The sequence below is a fragment of the Mobula birostris genome, chromosome 7 (genome assembly GCF_030028105.1).
Source record: "Mobula birostris isolate sMobBir1 chromosome 7, sMobBir1.hap1, whole genome shotgun sequence".
NCBI lineage: Eukaryota > Metazoa > Chordata > Chondrichthyes > Myliobatiformes > Myliobatidae > Mobula > Mobula birostris.
The window spans coordinates 174254713-174267758 of record NC_092376.1 but is presented as its reverse complement, the minus strand read 5'-3'; the positions used below and the strand labels follow the sequence as shown (position 1 = coordinate 174267758).

The 13046-nt window shown below is 44.7% G+C and overlaps 1 protein-coding gene across 2 annotated transcripts in view; it reads right to left on the bottom strand.

The window, feature by feature from the left end:
- Window positions 1–13046, bottom strand: part of LOC140200581 (alpha-1,3-mannosyl-glycoprotein 4-beta-N-acetylglucosaminyltransferase B) — a 431883-nt gene that overhangs the window by 229579 nt on the left and 189258 nt on the right. For both annotated transcript variants that reach the window (XM_072264115.1, XM_072264112.1), the window contains exon 5: window positions 6898–6944. In XM_072264115.1, the coding sequence (XP_072120216.1) occupies window positions 6898–6944 (47 nt within the window). The remainder of the gene's footprint in view (window positions 1–6897; window positions 6945–13046) is intronic.

The following is a 13046-nucleotide window of genomic DNA, read 5'->3' as shown; positions in this document are numbered from 1 at the left end:
TCTATCCAGGCATTTCAATATTCAATAGGTTTCAATGAGAATCCTATTCTTCTAAACTCCAGTGAGTACAGGCCCAGAGCCATCAAACACACTTCATATGTTAACCCTTTCATTCCTGGGATCATTTTCATAAACCTCCTCTGGAGCTTCTCCAATGCCAGCACATCCTTTCTTAAATACAGAGCCCAAAATACTCCAAGTACGGTCTGACCAATGCCTTAGCAAATCTCAGCATTACATCCATATGCCTAGAGCATGGGGAATATATGAAACTTTCTCCCGCAGGGAGGGGCTGATGATAGCAATGCAGTGAAAGAACAGCTAGATAAATATCAGCTGGTGCTGGGGTGTTGAAGGGTGAGAGCATAAGCAGCAGCAGGGATTGGACTTGCCTGCTATAGAGCAGAAGAGAACTGCTACTGAGTCAGGATAGGGGGATAGAGTTGTAAGTGTCTTCAGAAAAGCGATGGGATTGAGGGGAAAGAAGGGTCCTTAGATTCAGTGGTAAGAGGAAACTTGGGTTGTTCATTGGTTTATTAGAACATGTACACAGTATAAACACACCCTTCCTTGTGAGTGATTGCTGGGGGATTATGTTATTTTATTTTGGAGATGCAACATGGTAAAGGTTCTACTGACCCAACGAGCCCATATCGCCCAATTACACCCATGTGGCCAATTAACTTACTAACTTCTATATCTAGGACTGTGGGAGAAAACTAGAGCATCCAGAGAAAACCCACACAGTCATGGGGATAATTTACAAACTCCTTACAGACAACGGCAGGAAGTGAACCAGTGTCATTGGTGCTGTAATAGTGTTTTGCTAATCACTATGCCACTGTGTCACCCTCACCATTGCTTAGAACAATGCCACTTTTCCAGTATAAAACTCCTCTTCTATTGTGCGCGGGACCACATGTTAAAAACAGAGTTGAACAACTAACATTAAAACGGTATATTATTTGACTTCCCCAGTTTTTTTTTTAGCCATAATAAACTTTATTCATAAAAAGAAATTGTTTACAAGAATGAACTGTGCAATGCCTTTTCATTCTTACATTCAAAGACAACGTGTTACGTACTGGGCCACCATGGAAGCGCGACGCTAATTACGTCTCGGGGTGTTGGAATTCGTAGTTCAGTTCCAATGTCCTCTAAGAAAGTCTGCATGTTCTTCCTGTGACTGCATGGCTTTCTTCCGGGTGCTCCTGTTTCCTCCCACAGTCCAAAAATATACCAGTTAGAGGGTTAATTGGTCATTGTAAACTGTCCTGTGATTAGGCTAGGGTTAAATAGGTGGGTTGCTGGGTGGCGTGGCTCGGTGGGATGGATGGATGGATAGAGTTCCACTACATTGTCCTAACCAATAGCACCATTGCCACTCATGTGGCCCTCTGGGATGGTTCACTACTACGATAATTGAGGGGCTTCCTCCTCCAACCTGGCCCCTCCCTCGCCAGTGGGACAAGAACCCGACACTGTGGTCCTCCCCCACTGTGCCTTGCGGTGGCTGCATCAAGCTTCAGTGCATCCCTCAACACATACCCTTGCAGCCCAGAACGTGCCAGTCGGCAGCATTCCTCTACAGACATCTCAATGTGTTGGCATTCAAACAAGTTTTTGGCTGGACCAAAGATGACCTGAAACGTTAAGTCAGTTTCTCTCTCTACAAACGCAGATCCAGATTTACAGAGTATTCCTAGTACATTCAGAGCTCTATGCTGCAAGGCTGTAGTGAGATAAAATGGGAATCTTCCTTTCCAGAGCAACACACACAAAATGTTGGAGGAACTCAGAAAGTCAGGCAGCATCTTTGAAAATGAATAAACAGTCGATATTTTAAGCCAAGACCATTCAGCAGGACTGGGAAGGAAGGGAGAAATGCCAGAATAAAAAGGTGGAGGGAGGAGAAGGAGGACTAGCTAGAAGGTGATAGGTGAAACCAGGTGGGTGGGAATGGTAAAGGGCTGAAGAAGGCGGAATCTGACAGCAGAGGAGAGTGGACCATGGGAGAAAGGGAAGGAGGAGCACCAGGGAGAGGTGAAGACATAAGAGGCCAGAGCGGGGAATAGAAGAAGAGGGAAGGGGAAGGAAAAAAAAATACCAGAAGAATAAATTAATGCACATGGGATCACACCGGAAGATACTCTAGACGGAGTATAAGGTGCTGCTCCTCCACCCTGAGAGTGGTCTCATCATGGCAAAAGAGGAGGCCATGGACTGTTGAATGGGAATGGTTTGGAAATAAAGTAGTTGGCCACCAGGAAATTTCACTTTTGGTGGATGGAATGGAGGTGCTCAACAAAACAGTCCCCCAATTTAAATTGTGTCTCACCAATGTAGGAGAGGCTGCATCGGGAGTACCAGACATAATAGATGATCCAACAGATTCGCTTGTGAAGTATTGCCTCACCTGAAAGGATTATTTGGGCCCTGAATGGGGATAAGGAGGAGGTATATGGGCAGGTGTAGCATTTCTGTCACTTGAATGGATAGGTGCCAGGAGAAAGATTAGTAGGGAGGGATGAATGGACAAGGGAATCACGTGGGAGCACTCCCTGCAGAAAGTGGAGGGGGCTGTAGTAGGGAGGGAAAGATATGTTTGGTGGTCAGATCCCTTCCTCTCCAGTCCTGATGAAAGATCTTGGCCCAAAACGTCGACTGTTTATTCCTCTCCCTAGCTGCCACTTAACCTGCTGAGGTCCTCCAGCACCGTGTCACCAGATAGTTTGTACCGTACCCTACAATATTTAATTTATGCACTTTACTTTGTTTATCTATGCTTAATTCATTTATAGATTTAATTCATGCTTTCCTAAATTATATGTGTTCTATGTGTGTTATGTGTACTACAGCGCTTACACCCTGGTCTGGAGAAACGTTGTCTTGTTTGATGGTATACATGTATATACTTGAATGACAATAAAAGTGACTTGCCTTGATTTTGTATGTGGGGCTGGGCAAAGACTGCTTTTTCTTTCATGTAAAATTAGTGTAATTCTAAATGACAGACATCAATCTGACTATTGAGATGAGAGATGATTGAAGAGATATCTATTAGAAGAATTTGGAAAGACACTTCCTGCATTTCAGCAGCTAAACTCTTTGAAGCTCTTGATAATCAAATTCCAGCTCCTGGTGTTTCCGATATACAGATCTTATACAAACATTAATCGTAATGAGATTTAATACAAATATTCTGATTAAATGTTCTATGCTGGCCTTTTAAGCAAAGAGTAGACATAATGGAGAAGATGGCAGTGCAACAGCAGCATGCGCGGCCTCTCCGGTGAATGATGTCTGTAATCTGTCAAGTAGAGGACCGTGCACAATTCTGATTTGATGGAGACGGTCGTGAGAGAATGGAGGAACATCTGGAAAACTTCTGAACTGCCTGCTTCGCTGCCGCTGCTACTGTGTGGTAACCGGAATCTCTGGAGCAGAAGGCCCCGAAATCCTTGGCTTTGCGTGTTTCAGCGGCCGGGGAGAGGTCGAAGGTGCTTGGCAGAGGATGGCGCTTGGGAGGCTGTATCGGAGGGGCTGGTCAGAGGCTCGAAGTTTTCGGACGGATGGACTCAGTGTCAGCTGTGGTCGGCTGCTTCCAAGGTATCGGCAAGTTGATGGTGCCTGGAGGTTTATGGCAGGGAGTTTCTCCCTTTTGCTGCCTGCTATCAGGGACTCAGGAGTCAATCAACTGAGACTTCTTTTTACCGTGCCCATGGTTTATTCTTTATCAAATTATGGTATTGCTTTACCCTGTTGTAACTATATGTTATAATTATGTGGTTCTGTCAGTGTTAGTTTTTGGTTTGTCCTGTTTTCTGTGATATCACTCTGGAGAAACATTGTATCATTTCTTAATGCATGTATGCATTTCTGAACGACAATAAAAGAGAACTGAGTGTTCTCATAATCTAATCTAATGGTTAGAAAATTCAGGTCTGTTCTAGAGATTAAATCAAGCTTCAGTTCACCAGCCTCTCTCCGAGATGAATCTCATACTCCTTATAAGACCATAAGACCTAGGAGCTGCATTAGGTCATTTGGCCCATTGAGTCTGTACCACCATTCTATCATGGCTTATTTATTTTCCCTCTCAAATCCTTCTCCCCATAACCCTTGACGCCCTTACTAATCAAGAACTTATCAACCACTGTCTTAAATATACTCAATAATTTATGCTCAGGATCAGGCCTGTGTTGGACAATATCTCAGGGTTCAGACAACTGGATTGCAGCAATAAACCTGTATGGTATATGATCTAGATATTGTAACATAACATCTTGACAATCAACACCGGTGCTCCTCAAGAATGTGTGCTTAGCCCACTACTCTACGCTCTCTCTACACCCACCACTGTGTGGCTAGGCACCGCTCAAATGCCATCTATAAATTTACCAATGGCACAATTATTGTTGGTAGAATTTCAGATGGTGACGAGGAGGTGTATTGGAGTGAGACAGATCAGCTGGTTGAGTGGTATCACAACAACAACCTTGCACTCAACCTCATTATGACTAAGGAATTCATTGTGGACTTCAGGAAGGATAAGACAAGGGAACACACACCAGTCTTCACTGAGATATCAGAAATGGAAAGAGAGAACAGTTTCAATTTCCTGGGTATCAGCATCTCTGAGGACGTATCTGGCCCCAACATATTGATATAATTACAAAGAAGGCACAACAGAACTATAGTCTGGGGAGAATTGCTGTGTCACCAATGACACTCAAATTTCCAGATGTACCGTGGAGACCATTCCAACTGGTTGTGTGTCTGGCATGGGGGGCACTGCACAGGAGCAGAAAAAAGCTGCAGAGGGTTGTAAACTCTGCCAGCTTTATCTCGGACACCATCCTCCCCAGCACTGAGGACAACTTCAAAAGGCAATGCCTGAGAAAGGGGGACCCATCATGAAGAAACCCTTCATCCAGAACATGCTCTCTTCTTATTGCCACCATCAAGAAGGAGGTACAGGGGCCTGAAGACACACTCAATTACAGGAACAGCTTCTTTCCCTCTAGCATCAGATTTCTGAATGGACAAGGAACCCATGAACACTACCTCACTATTGTTTTCCTTTCTTTTTGCATTACTTATTTAATTTAACTTTTATATGTATATATACTTAATTTATAGATTTTATTATGTATTTCAATGTGCTGCTGCTGCAAAACAACAAACTTCATGACATTTGCCAGTGATATTAAACCTCATTCTCTCAGAGATATCCATCTCTGTATTCAAAGTGCTTTCACAGTTAGACCATAAGACAGAGAAGCAGAATTAGGGCATTTGGTCCATCAAGTTGGCTCTGCCATTGAATCAAAGTTATTAAATCACATTACCTTGTTTGAAACATGATTATCCTACAGAAGGAGCATCCATGATTGAATGGCATGTTCCAAGGTGCAGGACAACATACTGAAGGGTTACTGTAGGGTGGTGCAGCCACTACAGAGAGGTTTCAGTGCATTTAAAACCCATAAGATCATAACGTGGTGTCTGTTCTGCCAGATTTATTGTCCCTCCCGACCCCATTCTGCTTTCTCCCTGTAACCTTTGACACCTTGACTAATCAAGAACCTATCAATCTCCACTTTAAACATACCCAGTGACTTGGCCTCCACAGCCATCTGTGGCAATGGCTTCCACAGATTCACCTGGCTAAAGAAATTCTTCCTCATCTCTTCTAAAGGGACATCCATGTATTCTAGCCCTCTGGTCTAGACTCTCCCACTATCGGAAATAGCCTCTCCACATCCATTCTATCCAGGCCTTTCAATATTCACTAGGTTTCAATATGATCCCCACTCCATTCTTCTAAACTCCAGTGAGTACAGGCCCACAGCCACAAATGTTCCTTGTTTATTAACCCTGTCATTCCCAGAATAATTCTTGTGAACCTCCTACAGATACTCTCCAATGCCAGGTCAGTCAGAGAGGAATACTGATACACAGCAGCAGGGCAACATCAAACAGGTTTATATTTTACACATGTTTGGTGACACAACAGAGTGAGTTTATAGTAAAACTCAACGTAGTTTCTGTTGTGGTTGACTTTTAAAGTTTGAGGAACTGCAGGGAAATCTCTTCCAATAACTAATATTTATTCTTCAACCAATCTTTCTAAAATTAAATTAGACATTTATTTCAATTTTCCATTTTTGCTTATGATAGAAGAATATTCACCCACTGAGTATATGCCAGCTCACTCAGCAATCTAATTCTCCATCCAGTTTCCACCTGTAACCTGCTCTCCTGACATTCCCATCAAGTCCTACCCCTAAACTATCACGCCCACACACTAGGGACAGTTTACAGAGGCTGATTTAACCTGTAACCCATGGATTTGGGAGGAAACGGGAGCACCCACACAGCCACAGGAAGAATGTGCGAACTCCACTCAGATAGTGCTGGAGGTTGAGATCGAACCCCAGTCTCTGGCACTACGCTCCACCAGATGTGACACCATGAAAAATCCAGATAATGTGCAACACATCTCATCTGGAGATTCTGTAGATATTAGAAATCTTGAACAACACACCCAAAATACCAGAGGAACTCAGCAGGTCATGCAGCATCTACGAAAATGAATAAACACTTGATGTTTCAGGGTGAGACACTTCATCAGGATTGTTTATTCCCCTCCATAGATGGTGAGTTCCTCCAGCACTTTGTGTGTTGTTCAAATTATTTACTTGCTTGATACTAAGAACAAAAATGTCAAAAAACCAACCTATTTCACCTTAATTATATTTTGATTCTCCACAATTAAATAACACACAACATTCTAAAACATCAAGAGAGTAGAGAGCAACATTTTTTTAAAATCAAGAACATCCTACAGGCCAAGAAAAATCTTCAAAAAGGAGAAATATGAAAAATACTTACAAATTTTTGAGGTTCTCTGCAACACTATTTACATATGGCAAGTCTGTCTGTAAAAGAAAGTGTAAGTGAATGAGGATTTAAGTAGAGCTGCAAATAGCAGATTTGTTTTAAATGAAAGTCAAGTAAATTTTATTATGAACGTACATATATGTCACCATATACTACCTTGAGATTTATCTTCTTGCAGACATTTACAAGAAAATAAATACAATGAATCCATGAAAAACTATACATTAAGACTGACAAATAACCAATGTGCAAAAAACAAATGGTACAATTAATAAAAATACTGAGAATAAGACTTATACTGTCCTTGAAAGGGAGTCTGTAACTGTGAAATCAGTTTAGAGTTGTGCTGAGTGAAGTTATTCACGCCGGTTCAGGAGACGGATGGCTGTAGAGTTAGTCATATTCATACTTTATTGATCCCGAGGGAAACTGGGTTTCGTTACAGTTGCACCAACCAAGAATAGAGTATAGATATAGCAACATAAAACCATAAATAATTAAATAATAATATGTAAATTATGCCAGGAAATAAGTCCAGGACCAGCCTATTGGCTCAGGGTGTCTGACCCTCCAAGGGAGGAGTTGTAAAGTTTGATGGCCACAGGCAGGAATGACTTCCTATGACGTTCAGCGTCGCATCTCGGTGGAATGAGTCCCTGGCTGAATGTACTCCTGTGCCCACCCAGTACATTACGTAGTGGATGGAAACATTGACCAAGATGGCATGCAACTTAGACAGCATCCTCTTTTCAGACACCACCGTGAGAGAGTCCAGTTCCATCCCCACAACATCACTGGCCTTAACGAATGAGTTTTTTGATTCTGTTGGTGTCTGCTACTCTCAGCCTGCTGCCCCAGCACACAACAGCAAACACGATAGCACTGGCCACCACAGACTCGTAGAACATCCTCAGCATGGTTGATGGTAGTAATAGTTTGGGAACCCCTAGTTCAGGGCATAACAGCAGTAAAAGTCTTTAGCCATGAACCCAAAGGCCTGTTCTTCCAGGTAATAAAATCAGAACCCATCTTAGTTGGCTCTCAGTTCCATTTCCCTGTAAATTCCCATAACTGTCATCCACACGTCACCGCCTCCCCCACCTTTAGTACAGAAATATATTTCGCACAGCTTGAATAAATTTCATGACTCAACCTCCACAAATCTGCAGGTAAAGAATTTCAAATATTTGCCACTCTGGGAGAAGAAGTTTCTCCTCTTTGTTATAAATGGACAACTCCCATGTCCAAAGCAATACCACCTAGTCCTCGATAGTCCCACTAGGGTCCTCTGCATTCAACAATTAACATTTCTTTAGACAGTGCACATTTCAATAATGCCACCTGGCAACAAGTGCAATATATAGTAAATAAAAAGAAAATGTTTAAGTCTTGAAATTTTTAGATTATTCTATGATCTTCAGAATTTCAGCAAATAGAAAGCTAATTTCTGTAATCTCACCTCATAATTTAACAGCAGGTAACAAATGTACACTCCACTTCTCTAGACCGGTATGTTTGGGTGAGTGAGTTGTGAATATGCTATGTTAGCACCAGAAGCGTGGTGACATTTGTGTGCTGCCCCCAGCACATTCTCAGACTGTGTTGATCATTGATGCAAACAACAAAGTATATTTAACTCTAAGAGCATAAGACATAGGAGGAGAATTCGGCCATTCAGCCCATCGAGTCTGCTCCACCATTCCATCAGGCTGATCCCAGATCCCACTCAACCCCATATACCTGCCTTCTCGTCATATCCTCAGATGCCCTGACCAATAAGGAAACTATCAACTTCCACTTTAAATATCCCCATGGACTTGGCCTACACCGCAGTCTGTGGCAGAGCATTCCACAGATTCACTACTCTCTGGCTACAAAAATTCCTCCTTACCTTTGTTCTAAAATATTGCCCCTCTCAATTTTGAGGCTGTGCCCTCTAGTTTTGGATACCTCCACCATAGGAAACATGCTCTCCACATCCACTCTCTCTAGTCCTTTCAACATTTGATAGGTTTCAATGAGATCCCTCGCATTCTTCTAAATTCCAGTGAGTACAGACCCAAAGCTGCCAAACACTCCTCATATGTTAACCCTTCATTCCTGGAATCATCCTCGTGAACCTCCTCTGGACTCTCTCCAATGACAACACATCCTCTCTGAGATATGGTGCCCACAACTGTTGACAATACTCCAAGTGCGGCCTGACTAGTGTCTTATAAAGCCTCAGCATTATCTCCTTCCTTTTATATTCTATTCCCCTTGAAATAAATGCCAAAATTACATTTGCCTTTTTTTACCATAGACTCAAACTTTAAATTATCCTTCTGAGAGTCTTGCACGAGGACTCCCAAGTCCCTCTGCACCCCTATTGTTTGAACCTTCTCCGCATTTAGATAGTAGTCTGCAGTATTGTTCTTTTACCAAAATACATTATCATACATTTCCCAACACTGTGTTCTATCTGCCACTTTTTGCCCATTCTTCCAATTTGTCTAAGTCCTGCTGCAATCACATTGCTTCCTCAGCACTACCTACCCCTCCACCTATCATCATATCATCTGCAAACTTTGCCACAAAGCCATCAGTTCCATTATCCAAATCATTGACAAACAATGTGAAAAGTAGGGGTCCCAATACTGACCCCTGAGGAAAACCACTAGTCACTGGCAGCCAACCAGAAAAGGCCCCTTTTATTCCCACTTGCTGCCTCCTGCCTGTCAGTCATTTTTCTATCCATGCCAGTAAACATTGAAATGTACATGTGACAAATAAAGTTAATTGTTTTTTCCCGAACTGTGTAATGTCCAGAAGTGCCCCCGACGCAATCTAAATTGGACCACATGAAGTTGTATACTTATATACTTTACTTTATTGTTGCCAAACAATTGATACTAGAGCGTACAATCGTCACAGCGATATCTGATTCCGCGCTTCACGCTCCCTGGATTACAAATCCATAGTAAATATTAAAAATTTAAATTATAAATCATAAATAGAAAATAGAAAAGGGAAAGTAAGGTAGTGCAAAAAAACCGAGAGGCAGGTCCGGATATTTGGAGGGTACAGCCCAGATCGGGGTCAGGATCCGTTCAGCAGTCTTATCATAGTTGGAAACAAGCTGCTCCCAAATCTGGCCATGTGAATCTTCAATCTCCTGAGTCTTCTCCTGGAGGGAAGAGGGACAAAAACTGTGTTGGCTGGGTGGGTCGTGTCCTTGATTATCCTGCTCCGACAGCGTGAGGTGTAAAGTGAGTCCAAGGACGGAAGATTGGTTTGTGTGATGTGCTGGGCTGTGTTCACGATCTTCTGCACCTTCTACCGGTCTTGGACAGGACAACTTCCATACCAGGTTGTGATGCACCCTAGAAGAATGAGGGTTTTAAGGGTCAGGCCAAATTTCTTTAGCTTGCTCAGGAAGTAAAGGCGCTGGTGGGCCTTCTTGGCAGTGGACTCTGCTTGGTTGGATCAAGTCAGGTCATTTGTGATATTGACCCCGAGGAACTTAAAGCTTTTGACCTGTTCTACTTACGCACCACCGATGTAAATGGGGTCGTGCGGTCCGCTACTCCTTCTAAAGTCAACAACCAATTCCTTCGTCTTGCTGACGTTGAGCAATAGGTTATTGTCTTCGCATCATGACACCAGATTCTTAATTTCCTCTCTGTATTCAAACTCATCATTACCCGAGATACAGCCTACAATTGTGGTGTCATCAGCAAACTTATATATTGAGATCGATGGAAACTTGGCTACACAATCATAGGTTACAGTAAGTACAGTAGGGGGCTGAGTACAGCCTTGTGGGGCACCGGTGCTCAGAGTGATTGTAGAGGAGAGCTTGTCCCCTATTTTTACAGCCTGGGTCCTGCCTGTGAGGAAGTTGAAGATCCAGCTGCAGATCTGAGTGCTAAGGCCTAGGTTCTGGAGCTTAGGAATCAGTTTATTTGGGATGATGGTATTAAAGGCAGAGCTGTAGTCAATGAAAAGGAGCCTTACATATGTGTCTTTATTCTCCAGGTGTTCTAAGGAGGAATGTAGGGCCAGAGAGATGGCATCTGCCGTTGACCTGTTGCTCCGGTAGGCGAATTGCAAAGCAATTGATGTCAGAGCCACAGGTCGACAGTCATTCAGGCAGGCCACCTTGCTCTTCTTCGGCACTGGGATGATCGTTGCCTTCTTAAAACATGAAGGGATCTTAGACTGAAGCAAGGAGCAGTTGAAGATGTCAGCAAACACTCCAGCTAGCTCGCTTGCAAAGGCCCGGAGAACCTGTCCCTGGACACCATCTGCGCCCGTCGCCTTCTTTGGATTTATCTTCAGGAAGGCCCTTCTAACGTCCTCCTCGGTGACGATGAATCTCGATGTCACCAGGTCCGGTTCATCCGGAGGGAGCGGGATGCTCCTCTTCTGTTCGAATCTTGCGTAGAATACGTTAAGTTCGTCAGGAAGAGAAGCGCCACAGTTATTGATATTCCCAGCCTTTTCTTTACGCCCGGTGATCTCAGTTAGGCCCTGCCATAGTCTACTGGCATCCCTCTGGTTAGCCTGGGGTTCCAACTTGGCTCGATATTGCCTTTTGGCGCCCTTAATAGCTTTCTGGAGTTCACGCCTGGATTCCGTGTAGCGACTGGTATCCCCGGACCTAAAAGCCACAGCTCTAGCCTTCAAAAGGGATTTAACCTCATAATTCATCCAAGGTTCCTGGTTAGGGAATACCTGGATCGTCTTGTGAGACACACAGTCCTCTGTGCATTTCCAGATAAAGTCCGTGACAGCTGAAGCATACTCATCGAGGTTAGCTGCCGAGTATTTGAATACTAACCAGTCCACCAATTCAAAGCAGTTACGGAGGACCTCATCCGTTTCCTCCGTCCAATGCGACACCACTTTTGACACCGTGACCTCCCGCTTCAGTTTCTGTTTGTAAGCCGGGAGGAGGAGTACTGCCTGATGGTCCGATTTTCCGAAGTGAGGTCGTGGGACGGAACGGTAGGCATCCTTGACTGCTGTGTAGCAGTGGTCAAGTATATTCGGGCCTCTAGTGGGGCAGGAGACATGTTGGTATAACTGTGGCAGCGCCTTTCTGAGGTTGGCCTGGTTAAAGACCCCAGCTGTAATGAGCAAAACCTCCGAATACCTGGTCTCAAGTTCACTGATGTTGGCATACAGTATGCTCAGAGCACACTCCATGTCCGCCTGGGGGGGAATGTAGACCGCTGTCAGTATGACCGAGGTGAATTCCCATGGCAGATAGTAGGGATGACACTTCACCGACAGGTGTTCCAGGTCCGGGCTGCAGGAGCTTGTCAGTGCCACTGTGTCCGAGCACCACGCAGTGTTGATCAGTAGGCAGACACTACCTCCCCTCGTCTTGCCCGAAGACGCCGTGCGGTCCATCCGATGGAACAAAAATCTCTCCGGTTGGATGGCACATTCGGGGGTGGCAGGGGAGAGCCAGGTCTCGGTGAAACAGAATACACAGCAGTTCTGCATCTCCCTACAGTAGGTGAGTCTCCCTTTAAGATCATCCACCTTGTTCTCTATGGCTTGCACATTAGCTAGTAGGACGGTGGGCATAGGGACCCTGAAGCCCCTCAGCTTCAATCTGACCAGCAGTCCCCAGCTCTTTTCCCACGCCTCCTCGGTAAATAGTGCATCTTTCCAGGTTTCCATCAATGCAGTGTGTTGTTGGCAGCTCTTTGAGGTTGGCGGACGCGTCCCGCAGGGATTGATCGGCGGGTCACGTCGTCGGGCGTTCTGGGTCAGGCCGAGTGAGGGGGGAGGCTCCGCTGCCACATCCAGCTGCCGGGGGCCCGGGCTGTCAATTGGGTGGGGCTCCGAAGCTGACACTTAATCCCGGAGGGCCGGGCTCCTGGCTGAAAAGTTCGTAAACCGAGTCACGGTTGCAGAGGCCTCTGCTCCAGCTGAGCCTTGGGCTCGATTTCTGAGGTCGGCGGCGGAGGCCTCAAATCTGGCAGCTGTGGATGTCCACCAACGGGGCTTTACGGTGGTCGCTCTGGGGAAGCGTCTGGGGAACCTTAAGGTTTCCAACTTCACATCTGTGTGGTTGCCTGCTCTGGAGAGGTGCTGGTCGGAATGGGCTGTGTCTCCAAGCATGGTAGCACGCCCTTGGTCTCCGG